Source organism: Labrus mixtus, chromosome 12 (assembly GCF_963584025.1).
Source record: "Labrus mixtus chromosome 12, fLabMix1.1, whole genome shotgun sequence".
Taxonomy (NCBI): Eukaryota; Metazoa; Chordata; class Actinopteri; order Labriformes; family Labridae; genus Labrus; species Labrus mixtus.
Genome location: NC_083623.1, coordinates 26501003 through 26515766, shown reverse-complemented (window position 1 = coordinate 26515766; position 14764 = coordinate 26501003). Strand labels below are relative to the sequence as shown.

Here is a 14764-nt window from a genome sequence, read left to right as displayed (position 1 = left end):
ACAGCTTCTAACACACACAGCTTTGTAAATAGTTTTTAGTTCAACATCACAAGCCTACGCTCAAAGGAAATCCTTCATATTCACTGAGTGCTGTAAAATATAAGAGGTCAAAGCTGTCACTCGTACACCGTCCGTTCAACCATACTTTTTGTTTGTTATGATGGAAACTTCTACCAATGCCACATAAAGTTAAATCGTTTCTTTATGAGAGAAACTTCTAAATCTAACAAACGACAAAAATCCACCATGAATATAACATTGCACCTTGTTTGTGTGCTCTGACTCTGTGAACTTCCTTTCAGCACTTGTGTGTCCGATCCGACTTCAAGCAGTTCATTTGCACTTAAGATCTTTGCACACTGAGACTGTTTTATCTCGTCCAAAATTGATGCACATACAAAAAGATCCTTCATGACATGTGAAACTCTCCTTTATTGACACGGAAATTCTTATTTATCCACAGGTGAAACACTCCTCTATCTACAAGTGAAACTCTTCTCTATCCACAGGTGAAACTCTTCTCTATCTAAACGTGAAACTCTCCTTTATTGACAGGTGAAACTCTCCTTTGCTCTCTGATGTTTGTTGCTTTGGATAAATATGTCTGCTTAATGAATCCAAGAACTGTTGTTTTATTGATTTAAAAACTAGAGAATAAAACTGAATGGTGCAAGAAAGCTGGAATGTTTTTAGCAAATGACAGGAGCAACAGGAAAGTGATTTTTCTAAAATACAATGAACAACGATGAAATATGAAATAAAGTAATTACAAGATCGTTACTGAGGCTTGATTTCAGTGCAGTGCAGATACGTTTGTGAGCCTTTATAAAAGTAGTGATTACAGATTGAGATGTGTAACATGACATACGTACTAAGCTGCAGCCTATCACACAGATAATACACAGACAGATAAAGGAGTCGATTCAGACAGGAACGTAGTGACTGTGGTACACAAAGTTTGGACAAACAGAGAAGCCATTGTGAAGACTACGTATTGAACATCATGCAGATTTCACTGACATGCCAGAAGACCGAGAGGCTCTGATGAAAACTTACTGATCTCTGGTCGGGTTCAGGTGAGGAGCCCTTCTCTGCAATTCTTCTTCTGTAATACATGAAGACCAGGCATGCTTACATGATGAATTATGTCACACTCATATCATCAGACACAGTTTCAACGGTTTGTTTCTGACCCAAAGGTTTTCACTTTACTACATGCATGGAGTCATTCATTCAAAGCTATCAACTCAGCAGACCTCTTAGGTACACTGATGTCAAATGTCTTATGCTTTCTGTTTTTTCATGAATTATGTTTCCCCCAACAATAACATTTGATGCGACTCTACCTCCTGGCTAATAGGGCACTCATCTCCTCCATAAGCCCGCCTCCTCCGGGAAGAGGGCCGTTTCCTCTGGCTTCTGATTTTGCCCCCGAGGCCCCCAACATGGCTGCTGCCAGAGCCGCCCCTGCATCGTCACTCTGAGGGGATAACAGGAAAATTCTGTGATGCACAAAGGAGTGATCTATGTTCTGTACAATCAAAATGATGAACCAGCTTTTTCTAAGAGTTTAACAAGGATTGAAAAATGTATTCTGTGTTTGTTGTTATTTAGAAAAGCCATTTATTTTACATTTGTATCCATGATGGTTGTTCTATTAAACATGTGGACATATATAGTGTAGTGAGAGGCTGTCAGTGTTACGAGTAAGCCTCCCTCGAGTCTAAGATGAGATGTGACAGATGGACGCTGCGTGTGTGCGGTCATCCATGAACTTGAAGTGTGTGTGTCTGTGTGTGTGTGTGTGTGTGTGTGTGTGACAGTGACTGTATGAAGATAATGTGTGAGGATTAGTGTTTATCCACAGTGATTCTGTGCAGTCAGTGTTTAAATGAAGAACAAAGGACACAAAGTTTGAAACATAGATTTGTGTGTTTGCATCTGCAGCTCAACCCTTTAATAATGTGTTTGTGTGCTGTAACGCTGTGGTCGGTGTAGACATGAGCTATCAAACCTTCCACTGATCAAATACCCAATCAAGCGCTCACCCTTGGCACTTTGCGCAGCTTGGCTCCAGCGAGGGCAGCGGCCAAACCTGAGATGGGGCCGTCCTCTGCAGGAGAGAACAGTCCGGCAGGGAGGGGTGGCGCTGGGGGAGGGAGTGGGGCTCCAGGGGGAGGAGGTGGACCCGGGGGAGGAGGAGGGGTCCCACCTGGAGTCAATGTAGGAGGGAGCGGAGGAGGTGGGGGCGGGGGAGGATGGCCTGCCGGGGTGGTGGGGGTGACGGCCGGGGTGGCGGCAGTCGAGGTCACAGTGGAGCTGGGTGGCAGGGGTGGAGGTGGGGGAGGGGTTGCTAACCCTGGGGTCTGCACCACGTCTGTTGGAGGAGAGAGGATAGAGGGTGGGGGAGGGGCCAACATGATGGGGAGGGGGGAAAAAAATAAGTTCAAACTGTCGCTTTTTTTTAGAACACCATCACATTACAGGACATGAATAATCTGAAACTCTGCTCTGACTGCAACACGATCATCCCGTCTCTCATCTGTCCATCTGTCTGTCAGTGAGGAGTCATGGTTGACTCTGGGTGCACTCACACTTTCGAGCACAAGTACGGGTACACAACGTGGGGGGAGTGTTCTGGCTGTATCTGAATAAAATGACTCAAAATAAGCCACAAAGTCAGTAAAGTAGCGGTCTTGTTCTCCGATGTGCATCCCTTTTAATTTTTTTTTTAGCCTGTCTGCCTTGTAAACTTAGCATGCTTCATAATTACGTACAGCCCTGAATGTGTTGTATTACTCTCAGGCCCAGTTAGTCCTGGAGCAGTGTGAGTGCAGGCCAGTGGGGGAATTCAGGGGGGGAGGGGGGGCCATTCTTCAGTACAGTACAGAGACAATTTGCCTAGTGTGAGTGCACCCTCTGAGACATCCAAAAAAGTTAACATGAGGTCAGAGTCGACTCACATTTCTTAAGTAGAGTTTCTGTGGCTGTGACGTTGAACTCAGAACACTGAAAGCACCCGAAGCTTTGAATTAAAGAGCCAGATAATATGATAGAACTGATAAAACTCTCAGCCTGGGTACAGACCATCAGTACTTCTGATTTTTAGTATTAATCTTTCATTCACGCTCAAATAAAAGTAATGTTGCAGTCACTGAAAAAGCCGACAACCCGACATCGTCGTCAGGTGACACCAGTGTCATGAACCTACAGGGCAGTGATGGTTTAAAATGACATAAAACATAAAGACACATATAAAGTATGAGAGCATGCCACATTGTGTTAGACATGCAGCAATAGTTAGAAATATTGACAAGGTTAATACGACGACGTTGAGGCTGGGAGACATGAAGACAGCTTTGATTTGTATAGTTAATCCCTTTACCTGCTGTTTGGTGCTTTGAAAGTTTGTTCTAACCGTCTGACCTGAAGGTCGGTGTTTGAATGAATGAAGCAAGGACGAAGCACTGAGCATCAAATAAATAAACATACTGTAAGTGACACTCAGTGGTGCAGTGCTGCCTGAAGAAGAGGGAATCCTCTTACATGTGTCCCGTCCAGCAGAGGGTAAACAGCCTCTGTTATAAACAGTGACATGTCCGACTCCTCCTGCATATTCAGTCAGTGTGTACAAGCCAATTAGAGACAGAGGAGGGAGGAGGGAGGGTCAGCCCTTCACTAGCCGAGAAAAAAAGGCGGTATCCTACTGAATATCGTCAATCAATCATTAGTGTGAATCAGAGGAGAATTAGAAGATGGTATACCCTATGATGACTGAACCACACACACACACACACACACACACACACACACACACACACACACACACACACACACACACACACACACACACACACACACACACACACACACACACACACACACACACACACACACACACACACACACACACACACACACACACACACACACACACACACACACACACACACACACACACACACAATCAGCATCATGAAAGCCCAGAGCCGACAAATATGACTTCAGACATGATCATATTTGATATTTAATAATATGGATTATATCCCATCTGATGATTTCAGTGTTTTCCCTAGGTTTACAGCGCTGGGGGGGAGAGAACACGCCGACACAAACACTTCATTAAACACTCCTTAAATGACTTCTTTCCCTGATTTCCGACTCTATCCACTATCCTATCTCTACAATAAAGGCACAAAAAGCCCAAAAGTAAATCTTTAAAAAAATAAAAGAAAAATTATTTTTTTTACTTGACCGGGAGCGTTGGGGGGGTATGGTATAATGGTAGGGGAAACACTGGATTTAAATGATGAAGCTCTCTCTGTTCTCAACATGAACCTCAAACACTCATCAATAATCTCTGATTGAATGTTGAGCGCGCTGCGCTGTAATCGATATCTAACCGGGAATCCTGTCCCAGCTTTTCATTCTGACCATGTTTGAGGTCAAAGGGTCAAAGGTCATTAGAACACAGCCTGTGTTTAATAAGGGAAACAGGCTGAGGGTTGAAGGTCACAGTAGAAAGTCCAGATTTACATATCAAAGGAAATATTAATTTTTATTGTGAGGAAAATAAACTTTGCAAAAAACACAATAATGTATTTTTATTGTACACATCTTTAAGACCTTTTCTCCTGTTAAAAACTAATTTAACTACATTTTTAGCCCTAAATGTATTATTAAATCATGGGGGGGGGGACATGATGCAAAAAGGACAGCATGAAAATGTCAGACTCTGTGATTACAGGTTTTGCCTTAATAACAATGCTTTGTGTAAGTGGTTTCACTAACAACGAGTGATAAATAAAGAGATGAAGTAGCTTCATTAAATGAACAAAGATCACACTGATTGCCCACCACTCAGGAAATAACAGCGTCTCCCCCACCTGCCAGCCGTAGGACAATTATCCTGAATATTGCATTCACACTTCATATCATCTACATTTCTTTCAAAGATTTGACTCGGAGGGGCTGGCAGGTAAAAAAAATCAGCGATTCATGCAACTAACTCTGACAATGTGTGGACATCAGGAGTTGTGTGCATGGTTGAAAACACTACGAACAGTAGTTTTAGCTCTTAAATGTCTGGATGCTATGTTAGCCGTCGTCTAGGGAAAATACTTTTTTTTTCACCGTGAGACATGTCTCTCTGGATGTTCAGCACTGTTTTATTTTAGGTTTATTCAAATGATCGAGAGTGTCCCTGCTTTCAACGTTTGCTAACCTGAAACATGTCAGTGAGAAAGAGAAAACTCCTGAACCCCTGTGCTAATCTTTCCTTCAGACTGAGCCTCCTGTTGTGGAACATGTTGAATGTAGAGCACCAGACTTCTGAACACAGTGCAGAGTCATTGAAGAACAAAATCAAATGGCAAACTGATCAAATCAGCACAGTGGTGAAAAATAAAGCTGAACTTTGGTGCATGGATGAAAGAAAACAACGACTATGAGATGAAAAGGTAACGGCTGATTTGTGTCCACAGAACACATGACTATCATACACAAGGACATGCCACACTGAAACACAATACAGATTTCAAACTCAATGAAAAGCGAGCCAGTTGCACTTCTAAGCGGCGAGCATGTGGACAAACATGCAGAGACTGACATGTAACAGTTAGACCTAAACAACAGAGTGACCGCTACAGAGGCAGCTGCAGAAAAGTGAAGAAACGTCTCTTAGGATGAAAAATCTGAAGTCATCAGCCAGGACTGACACTTTCCTTTTGTTTCATGGGACTTGCTTTGTGCTGTGTCTAGCTCAGTATCAGGGTTAACAGATCTAAAAGCCCTCTGTTAGTATGTGAGTAGTGAGAAGCATGGGGAGAGAGAGGTAGAGAAGAGAGAGACAAAGTCCAGACTAGAGGCCTTACCCTGGGGCTGGGGTTGACAGGTGGAGCCCCACTGAGGCGGGTGGGGCTCTGGGCCTGCAGCTGTGTCCGGCTCCCCCGGCCCTGACAGGCCCAGGCCCACGGGGAGGGAGAGGTGCTCAGCAGAGGCAGAGGTGGCAGCGGCTGCAGCAGCAGGGGGTGCTGTGGAGGGAAAGGGCACACCAGGAGCTTGGGATGAGGAGGGGGGAGACGAGACGAAGGAGGAAGACAGAGGGGCAACTACAGGTGAGGGAAGAGGGGGTGGGGTGGGCGGGGGAGGCGGTGTGGGGCAGGTGATGCCGAGAGGGGTGTGGCTGTGTGGGATGGTCACGGGGGAAGGTGCTGGGAACATGGGTGGGCCGTTGGGAGCCGGCGATGGAGGCTTCTGGGTGAGAGGGGAAGGTGCTGCGATGGGGATGAGCGGCCGTGGGCCTGCAGCCTTCCCTGGGGGGCTGCTTATCATGACGGGGGGCGAGGGGGGTAAGGGAGTGAAATTACAGGCTGACCACACCACAGACTTAGCTGGAGGAGCTGGGGCAGGGGCAGGGGCTGCAGCAGGGGGCGGTGCTTGGGGAAAGGCTTGCTGTCGCCTCGGGACCGTGGCGTAGTGAGGCAGGACCGGGTGGAAGGCGGACCCTAGTGAGGTGGCAAATCTGGAGGCCGAATGCCTTAAAGGGGGGGTGGGTGGAGTTGTGGAGGAGGGTGATGGCGCCCCAGGAGCTGGGTAGGTGGGCGTGGATGGAGATATGGGTGTTGAGGATGTCCTGCCGTACTCCTGAGGAGTGGGGTTGTACAGGGTGCTCTCAAAGGCTACATGGACAAACCAAAGGACAAGACAGGACAGAAGGGAAGGAGACGGAAGTAAGGAAAGAAGGCAGGAAGGAAGGAAGGTAGAAGCCAGCGTGCAAACAGGAGGGAAAGACAGCAGGTCAGGAGAGAGAGAAGGACGGAGGGAGAAAGGGAGGAAAAAGAGAAGGGGGGGCAGATGAAGCAGGAACAACCAGCACAGAGCTTTACCAAACTTTTTCTTCCAGGTATCAATACGTTTCTAAGGCTGCTACGATGTTAGTGGAGAGGTGTTAGCGCTGTGGACAGAGCCAGAGGCACAAAGCTTTCACAGTCTCATTTCAGGAAAGAAGAAGGGAAACAAGTCAGAGAAGCAAGAGTTTACCACAAAGCACAGAGCCAGAGAGTTTTATAAAACCAGAGTCAGCGAGCCGCTTCGATGAGCAGCTGGATACCCCGCTCATCACATGGACCCCCCATCACATACATGTACAGAAATATCAATATAACAGTCAATAAAAAACAGAATGAACAGTGAACATATCTATGCCTGCAGTGAGTTAATATTCCATATTTTCTCTGATTTAACTACCAACAAGTTTGATGACAAAGTTTCTGAGTTGAGAAACCAGAGTGTTGTGTTCAGGGTCTAATGAAAGGATAACGTTAAAGATAGATACAGCCGATTTTTATTAAATAGACTTATCCTCCATCGTCCCTTCTGGGCCTCCATACATGCGTGGTGGTGACTGTGTCTGCAGAGACTCTGTCGTCTGACTGGATCTTCATGTTTTGGTTGGGGATCAAACCCCCGACCTTCCAGTTGAGAGACGACCGACTCAACCACTGATCCACAGCCGCCCCAATGGAGGATCAATAGAGTGCATCTAATCTTTTCTTTCATTATTTAAGGTCAAGCTCTTTTATGCACATGTGACTGAAATTCACTTAGCACGGGTATTAATAAACTGCAGAGGACGTTTCGGCTTCAGTGGTCTGCTGGCTTTACTTCATCAGGTAAAGATTTGGAGTTTTGAGTAAAATCGTAAAACCCTCCAAAACAACCACGACATACAAACCACACATCAAAATCCTCCAGAACATCTTTTGACATTTAAAATATGGCTGTGCATGACGACCACAAAGGACCAATAACGTGGGACACACCACTTGAGGAACAAGAAATGTCTATCTCAGAAAGTACTTGAAAGAACTGAGTGGATTCCTCAGTCCATATGGTCTCTTCTTCTATTGCAGTGATAAGACTTGTGCAGATTAGACACATTTTGTTGAGGTGATGGAAGACAACGGCGACTGCTGTTTGTACAAATCGTGTTTGCAACAACGATGACGCAATAGAGAGAGAAGCCCTGTCAGTGTGGTTTGATTCTCACTGGATTCTCTGAGTACAGGACCAATCAGAAGTCGACAGGCCCTGACCTCAGAGTGTATCTGTGTCTGAGCTTGTACCTGTCTTTGCTGTATAGAGCAGAGTGGGTAGTGATGTGTGTGGTTAGCCGTGTCATGTCCTCTTGTTGTCTGAGTCACCTCCTGAAGGGATGAATAAAACTACATCCATGTTTTGTTTACTATTAAATCCTCTTTTACTCATCTTATTTTGCACACTTTTTTTTATTTTTCTATTCTACTCCCACGTCTCCACTCTTGAGATCTTAATGGTATTTAACAGCTTTTCTTACTTCTCTCCAGGAGCCGTGGGCGGGAGGTCTTACTGTCTCCTTTCAATGTGATGATTCCGTCTTTAATCCCTCGTCTTTCCCTCACAGTGTCGCTCCCTGCTGAGTTGAACCCTCTTACACTAATTACCTTGATTGTGTTTGTTTGGGTGCTTAGCAGAGCCTTGACAGTGCAGGATGAGGCTGCCATATGTTTGCTGTGTGTGAGTGGGGATGGTGTTAGGGTGTTAATGCTCTGCACTGACCCTTAAGAGTGACACTACATCTCTCTGAAGATTTGATTTCCTTTAATGGATATGAATTGTTTTGTCAGGAGATATTTGATTTAAAACACTTAATGGATTGTAGGCCGAGCTATTTCACTGACATAATGAAAAAAAATGATCATCCGTTTTGATTTGATGAAGGATAAGAGTTATTCACACTAAGGTGTTTATCCTGATCTGATTGACAGGAGGGCGCAATGTAACGGTTTATCAAAAGACTTAAAACTCGCCTCAGCTCCAGCTCTCAGCCTGTCGTTAGGTTGACTGAAAGTTAGGGTGCATTTGAATTGTCATTTTTGCTTAGGAAAGTTCCTAACTGAGTGAAATGACCCGGAAGCATTTAAGTGGCGGCCATGATAAGAGCCATTTGAATTCTCTAAAAGTTAAGGAAAGGTGGGTCAATGCTTCCTTTATAACCTCCTTTAGCCTAGGATACACTGGACCATCCTTTACCAAAGGAGATGAGATATGCCGCCCCACAATTCCTTGCGGCCGCAACATTTAAAGCGAGTCGTGCATCCGACCGTTCACGAACATTAACGATGATCATAAAGTGACACAGATCATGTAAGAGATAAAAAGATAAGAGACATTTTTATCAGATGATGTTTTATTCAACATATTTCATTCACTTAAGAATGCTGTGTAGTTGTACATTTGTATGCATAAAACATTATGTGTAGGTTATATCTTACATAAATGTAACAATTCATCTCATACAATCATATTTATTTTGATGTTGATTTGTGAGTGGACAGGAAGCTGATGGTTTCACTTTTCTTACTTGTAGCCTGGTAGTCTATATTTCTTTTATTTCAATCCCAACCTTGTGGTGATTAAGGACTATTTAACGGGTAAGTTTTTTAGATGCGTTTTTTGTAGTCCATTTTTGGAACATTGTAGTTTCACCACGGCAGACCCGCGTCATTAACCTCTGCCGGCCCGTCGCATTTAATGACGTGGCCTAGTGGAAATGCGGTCGGATTGTCAGAGCAACGCCATCGCCTTTCCCTAAGTCCTTTATGTGTTCGCCTAACATCTTTTTCTTAAGGAGGGACAATCCGGATGCACCCTAAGACTGAGACAGCATTTCCAGCATGGAGACCACCATCGATGGGACTCCAGCGCCCCCTACAAGAACATACAGGTGATGTCACTCAGGCTTCATCCATTCATATTTACAGTCTGTGGTTCTTCTATGACAACACTACATTACGCCTCTACATACAGCCTCTCGGAGTGGGCGGTGCCGTCATGACTCAAACATATATTTAGTTAGGATAGAGATGATATCTGCTGGATGTTTATTTTTTAAAGATTTTTTTGGGCTTTTTGTGTTTTTATCGTAGAGATAGGACAGTGGATAGAGTCAGAAACCGGGCAGAGAGAGAGTGAGTGAGGATAATGTCAGGCGAAAAAGGAGCCACAGGTCGGACCTGAACCTGTGTGCTTGGAGGAGTAATGGCTCCTTACACAGGGAGCGCACCAACCACAACACCACCGGCACCCAGATATCTGTATATTACACCTTTAAGTGTCTCTGCAAGGAAAACCTAAATCACAAAACAGACATGGTCCAAATATAAACACATGTCCACAGAGGTATGCATAATGAGAATTTCTCTCTCGGATACAAATCACAACGTTAACCTGAGTCTGTGGGACTCAAACACAGCAGGAGGGGAGCTGGGTTTCACATGAACGCCTAAACTGCAGTCACAAGACTGATGGATCTGTACGACTCCTCCTGTCTCTGCTCCTTCCAGCTGAACGTTCTGACGGCTGCATGCTGCATTTATCCTCTGATTCCCACTTCCACTCCACTTCACACACATCTCTCTCTCACATGTATTTTCCATTAGCCCCAGTGTTTCCCTTCATATTTTCCTCTTTCCACTGGCCTCCGACTTTTCCAACTTTTATTGCCAAGAACCCGCTGCTCTCCACCACGACACCACGCTTCTTAATCCCCCTCGTCATTTTCTTCTTTTGCTGCACTTTGACCTTTTCCATCCTTTTTCATCATCACATCCCACTTCTCTCTCTCTCTCTCTCGCTCTCCCCTAGCCCTCTGTAGCTCTGGGCGGTTCATGTGACTGAGAGGCCCCAGCTTGGCTCTGCTGTTCCACACACAGTCAACGCACCATCCAAACACACACACACACACACACACACACACACACACACACACACACACACACACACACACACACACACACACACACACACACACACACACACACACACACACACACACACACACACACACACACACACACACACACACACACACACACACACACACACACACACACACACACACACACACACACACACACACACACACACACACACACACACACACACACACACACACACACACACACACACACACACACACACACACACACACAGATTACATGGAGAGCTGCCCATGTGCACATGAGAATGTAAAGCGCACGTGCACACTCATGACAGCAACGACACACTGCAGCCGAGCTCCACTGCAAAACAACAACACAAAGAGGTAAAAACAAGGAAGAGGACGGCTTTGTAGTCATGGTTACCACTTTAAATACAAATTCTTAAAAAACAAAAATGCAATCCCATAATACAAACGTACATTTCACTAACTGACATTAAAAACATACAATCGGAAAATACTTTAAAGAACGTACGCTCAAGATGTTTAAACAAAAAATTAAAGTCGCAGTGCAAAGTGTGTTACTGTGTTTGTGTGTGTGTGTTTGTGCGTGTGTGTGTGTTTGTGCGTGTGTGTGTGTGTTTGTGCGTGTGTGTTTGTGCGTGTGTGTGTGTTTGTGCATGTGTGTGCCTGCTTGCGCGTGTATGTGCCTGCATTTTGTTTGAGTGTGTGTGTGTGTGTTTGATGCAGAGATGCAGAAAATAATGTCTTCAGATGATGCACATGTACTCTGAGTAAGGCAGATGTCTGAAACATTGGAGAAGAAGAAGAAGAGAGCTGCTGTGTAATGGGGTCTTCTCGACTTAAACTAGTTGAATCATTGCGTCCATACAAAGTGTTTTATTTTATTCTCCCAGGGAGGATACTGATGAGGACATTTTGGTTGATTTCTCGAGATGTCGATATATGTCACGCTTGTTTCCCAGGCATAACGAGTTGATTTCAGTTTTACCCCTAACCCTTTAGAGATCTTTACAAATGAACTCGTTGTCACGGGAACACCAGTGTTGTTGTCGTTTCTAGATTAGCTGACAATTGAGTTGAGATCTTGAATAAACCGCCACAGATTCACTCGTTTTCACTGGTTAAAAGAGTCAAATAAACTGTATGGATGTATGTCCCCTTCGGGCTTCTGTACTTCCCCATATTTTAAAGTTGAATATTTTTGACTGTCAGTGCAAACAATGCAAATCAGCTGCCTAGATACAGACCTACTTAGACACCAGATTAGACAAATCAAGACCATTGAACTCATCTTTAGTGAAGTCATCTTGCAGGACTTACAGCAAACTGAGTGTTCAAAGATACCGAGTATCAATATTTATGTGTTAAAGGGTTTTTACTGGGAACTGGATCATCCTCCTTATCTAAACAAACAGACCTGGTGAAAGTCTGCAAGTCAAGCTGGTGCTAACTTTTGCCCACTATCCAACTGAATTGATCATTCCTGTTTTTTCCCCATTCTTTAGCTAAATACAACAACGACTTATTTTACAATCCCGGGCGAGTAGTGGGCTGGAAATGTTCTCGTCTTGTTGACAGAAAACTTCTGATGAACGATAAACTAGCATCTAGCAGGTTAAACATGAGACGTTTATTCACGTTCCATTGACCTGGGCAGAATTAAATAAATTAGGAAAACATTGCAGATATGGGTCCTTAAAAGAGAAAAGTAAAACAATTTGAAGAATAAAATGTTGAGCAACGGGTTTGACAGTGAACTTGAAATTCAGCTGCTCTAAAGTTCTGAGAACATGGGGAATATTTTAAGGACAAGGGGTTCATCACACTTCTTAAAGGATCACTCTGTAAGATAGTGAGTGAAATGATAAAGGTATCTTACTATATGATCAGACATTAATGAAACATGCTATGTTGAAGTTCTGTCTTCTCTGACAACAATGCAGCAGTCAGTATGTCCTCCTTCTAACTTTAGATTCTGCTCCTGAATGATCTGGATTTGTTTGGACCAGAGAAGGTAGGAGGTTTTAAGACACCCCCACACGGCTGTTTTGGACACCCCTCAGTTTGTCAGATATGAGAGCAGTTATCAGGTCAACAGGTGTTGCAGTGAAGGAAGTGTTCAAGAGAAGTGGTTCAGATAGAAGTGATTGTACTCGACCTAAAAAGCCTCTGCATGTTTCTAATAAGCTCCACGAGCAGAAACGTGCTCAAACTAGGATCAATATTGGAGATGCTTTTGAAAAATGGAGAGAGGTTAGAACGCAGAAAGGTTTACAGACCCATGCAGAGCTGGATAAACACTGAAGATACAGTGTTTAAGACATGGCAACCTGTGTGAGCATCGACTCTAGAGAGGAGGGGGGGAGACAGCTCTCTTATGTTTCAATCTGGACTGCAGTACCTATTTTAAACACTAGGTGTCAGAGTTACATATTGCTCCTTTAATAAATGAAGAGAAGAATGACAGTGGACGGCTTTTTAAGACGTACTGAGACACCTACATGTTCACTGATGTCAGGTTTACGTTTATGAATAACAATCAGTGCAACCTGAAAACGTTTACACACAGAGATGATCCTGTCACAGAGAGACGGGACTCTTTAGCATGTTAAATATTCATCAGAAACATATATCATATATGTATGACATGTGAAATAATTCCTCTCTCTTATCCCGAGGCTGTTACACACACACACACACACACACACACACACACACACACACACACACACACACACACACACACACACACACACACACACACACACACACACACACACACACACACACACACACACACACACACACACACACACACACACACACCCCTGGGGCTCTCACCAGCGTTCTCCCTGATGATGTATTTTTAGCCTCTGAGTAACACCACCGATCTGCGTCTGCCTGCCTGCGCATGTGTGTGTGTGTGTGTGTATGCATGCATATGCTAATGAGCTGATCATGGCAGTGAAGCATGCCACTCAACGCGGCCTTCCCTACTGACCCAGACTTTACATGGAGCAGATTCTCCGATCCATTACAGCTCCAGTTTAAAGTCAGAGCGCGCTCCTCCTGGATTATATTTAACTGACAGGATTTTTTATCTCTGCTTATAAAAAACCTGACTTGAACTGAGCTCATGAAGTTCATGTTAAATGAGCTTCTTACGCTCGGAGCACTGACAAGGAGGACGTTTATTAAAGATAATAAACTGGATATTTTAAGGAGGAAGACCACAGTTTACTCCCATGCATGAGCATCACTTCACATCTTCATTAAAGATGTGTGTGTGTGTGTGTGTGTGTGTGTGTGTGTGTGTGTGTGTGTGTGTGTGTGTGTGTGTTCTTGTGTGGTCGTGTGTGTGTGTGTGTGTATGTGTGTGTGTGTGTGTGTGTTTGACTGGTGTTTGGGCTGACATTGCTTTTTCAAAAATAATGCACTCACCCCTAAACCCACGTGAAACGACTCACACATTCATCATCTCCCCCCCATGCCCCGTTGCCCTAGCAGTCTGTTCTGAGCGTCTGTCCAGCCTTCAGGCAGATGAGCAGCTCTGTAGCTTAGCTTTATTAAAAAGGAGACAGCTGTTAATGGTAACAGTCTTACATCCACCTGCCTTTCAGGACTGTCAGGACAGAGAGCTGCCTCTGCTGGTAACACCTTCACACTTTGAATCAGTACTACCGTCCTGAACTCTTTAAAGCTTTAAGGTATTCACACCTCAGACGGTAACCACCATGTTTGATCCTCCAGGATTAAAGCAGTGGGTCCCAAACCTCTTTTGGCTCATGACCCCAGACATCCAAAACACAAACAGCTTATTGTTTTTAAATCATCTAATAGTTTTTATTGACGACAGAGACTCTGCAGATTTCTTGTTTTAGCCTCTGTTCATTATATCGCTATACACAACATCTTAGTGATCAGTAAATAAACATCTGAGGCGACCCCACATGAGGTCGAGACCCCGAGGTTGGGAAA

The 14764-nt window shown here is 44.4% G+C and overlaps 1 protein-coding gene across 10 annotated transcripts in view; it reads right to left on the bottom strand.

Annotated features, from left to right (window-relative positions):
* enah (ENAH actin regulator) overlaps nt 1–14764 on the bottom strand; it is a 128230-nt gene that overhangs the window by 10497 nt on the left and 102969 nt on the right. For 7 of the 10 annotated variants that reach the window (XM_061051299.1, XM_061051298.1, XM_061051295.1 and 4 more), the window contains 4 exons: nt 5874–6680; nt 2049–2377; nt 1347–1480; nt 1057–1105 (listed from right to left, as the gene is read on the bottom strand). In XM_061051299.1, the coding sequence (XP_060907282.1) occupies nt 1057–1105; nt 1347–1480; nt 2049–2377; nt 5874–6680 (1319 nt within the window). The remainder of the gene's footprint in view (nt 1–1056; nt 1106–1346; nt 1481–2048; nt 2378–5873; nt 6681–14764) is intronic. The other 3 variants (XM_061051304.1, XM_061051305.1, XM_061051303.1) reach the window with 2 other exon arrangements.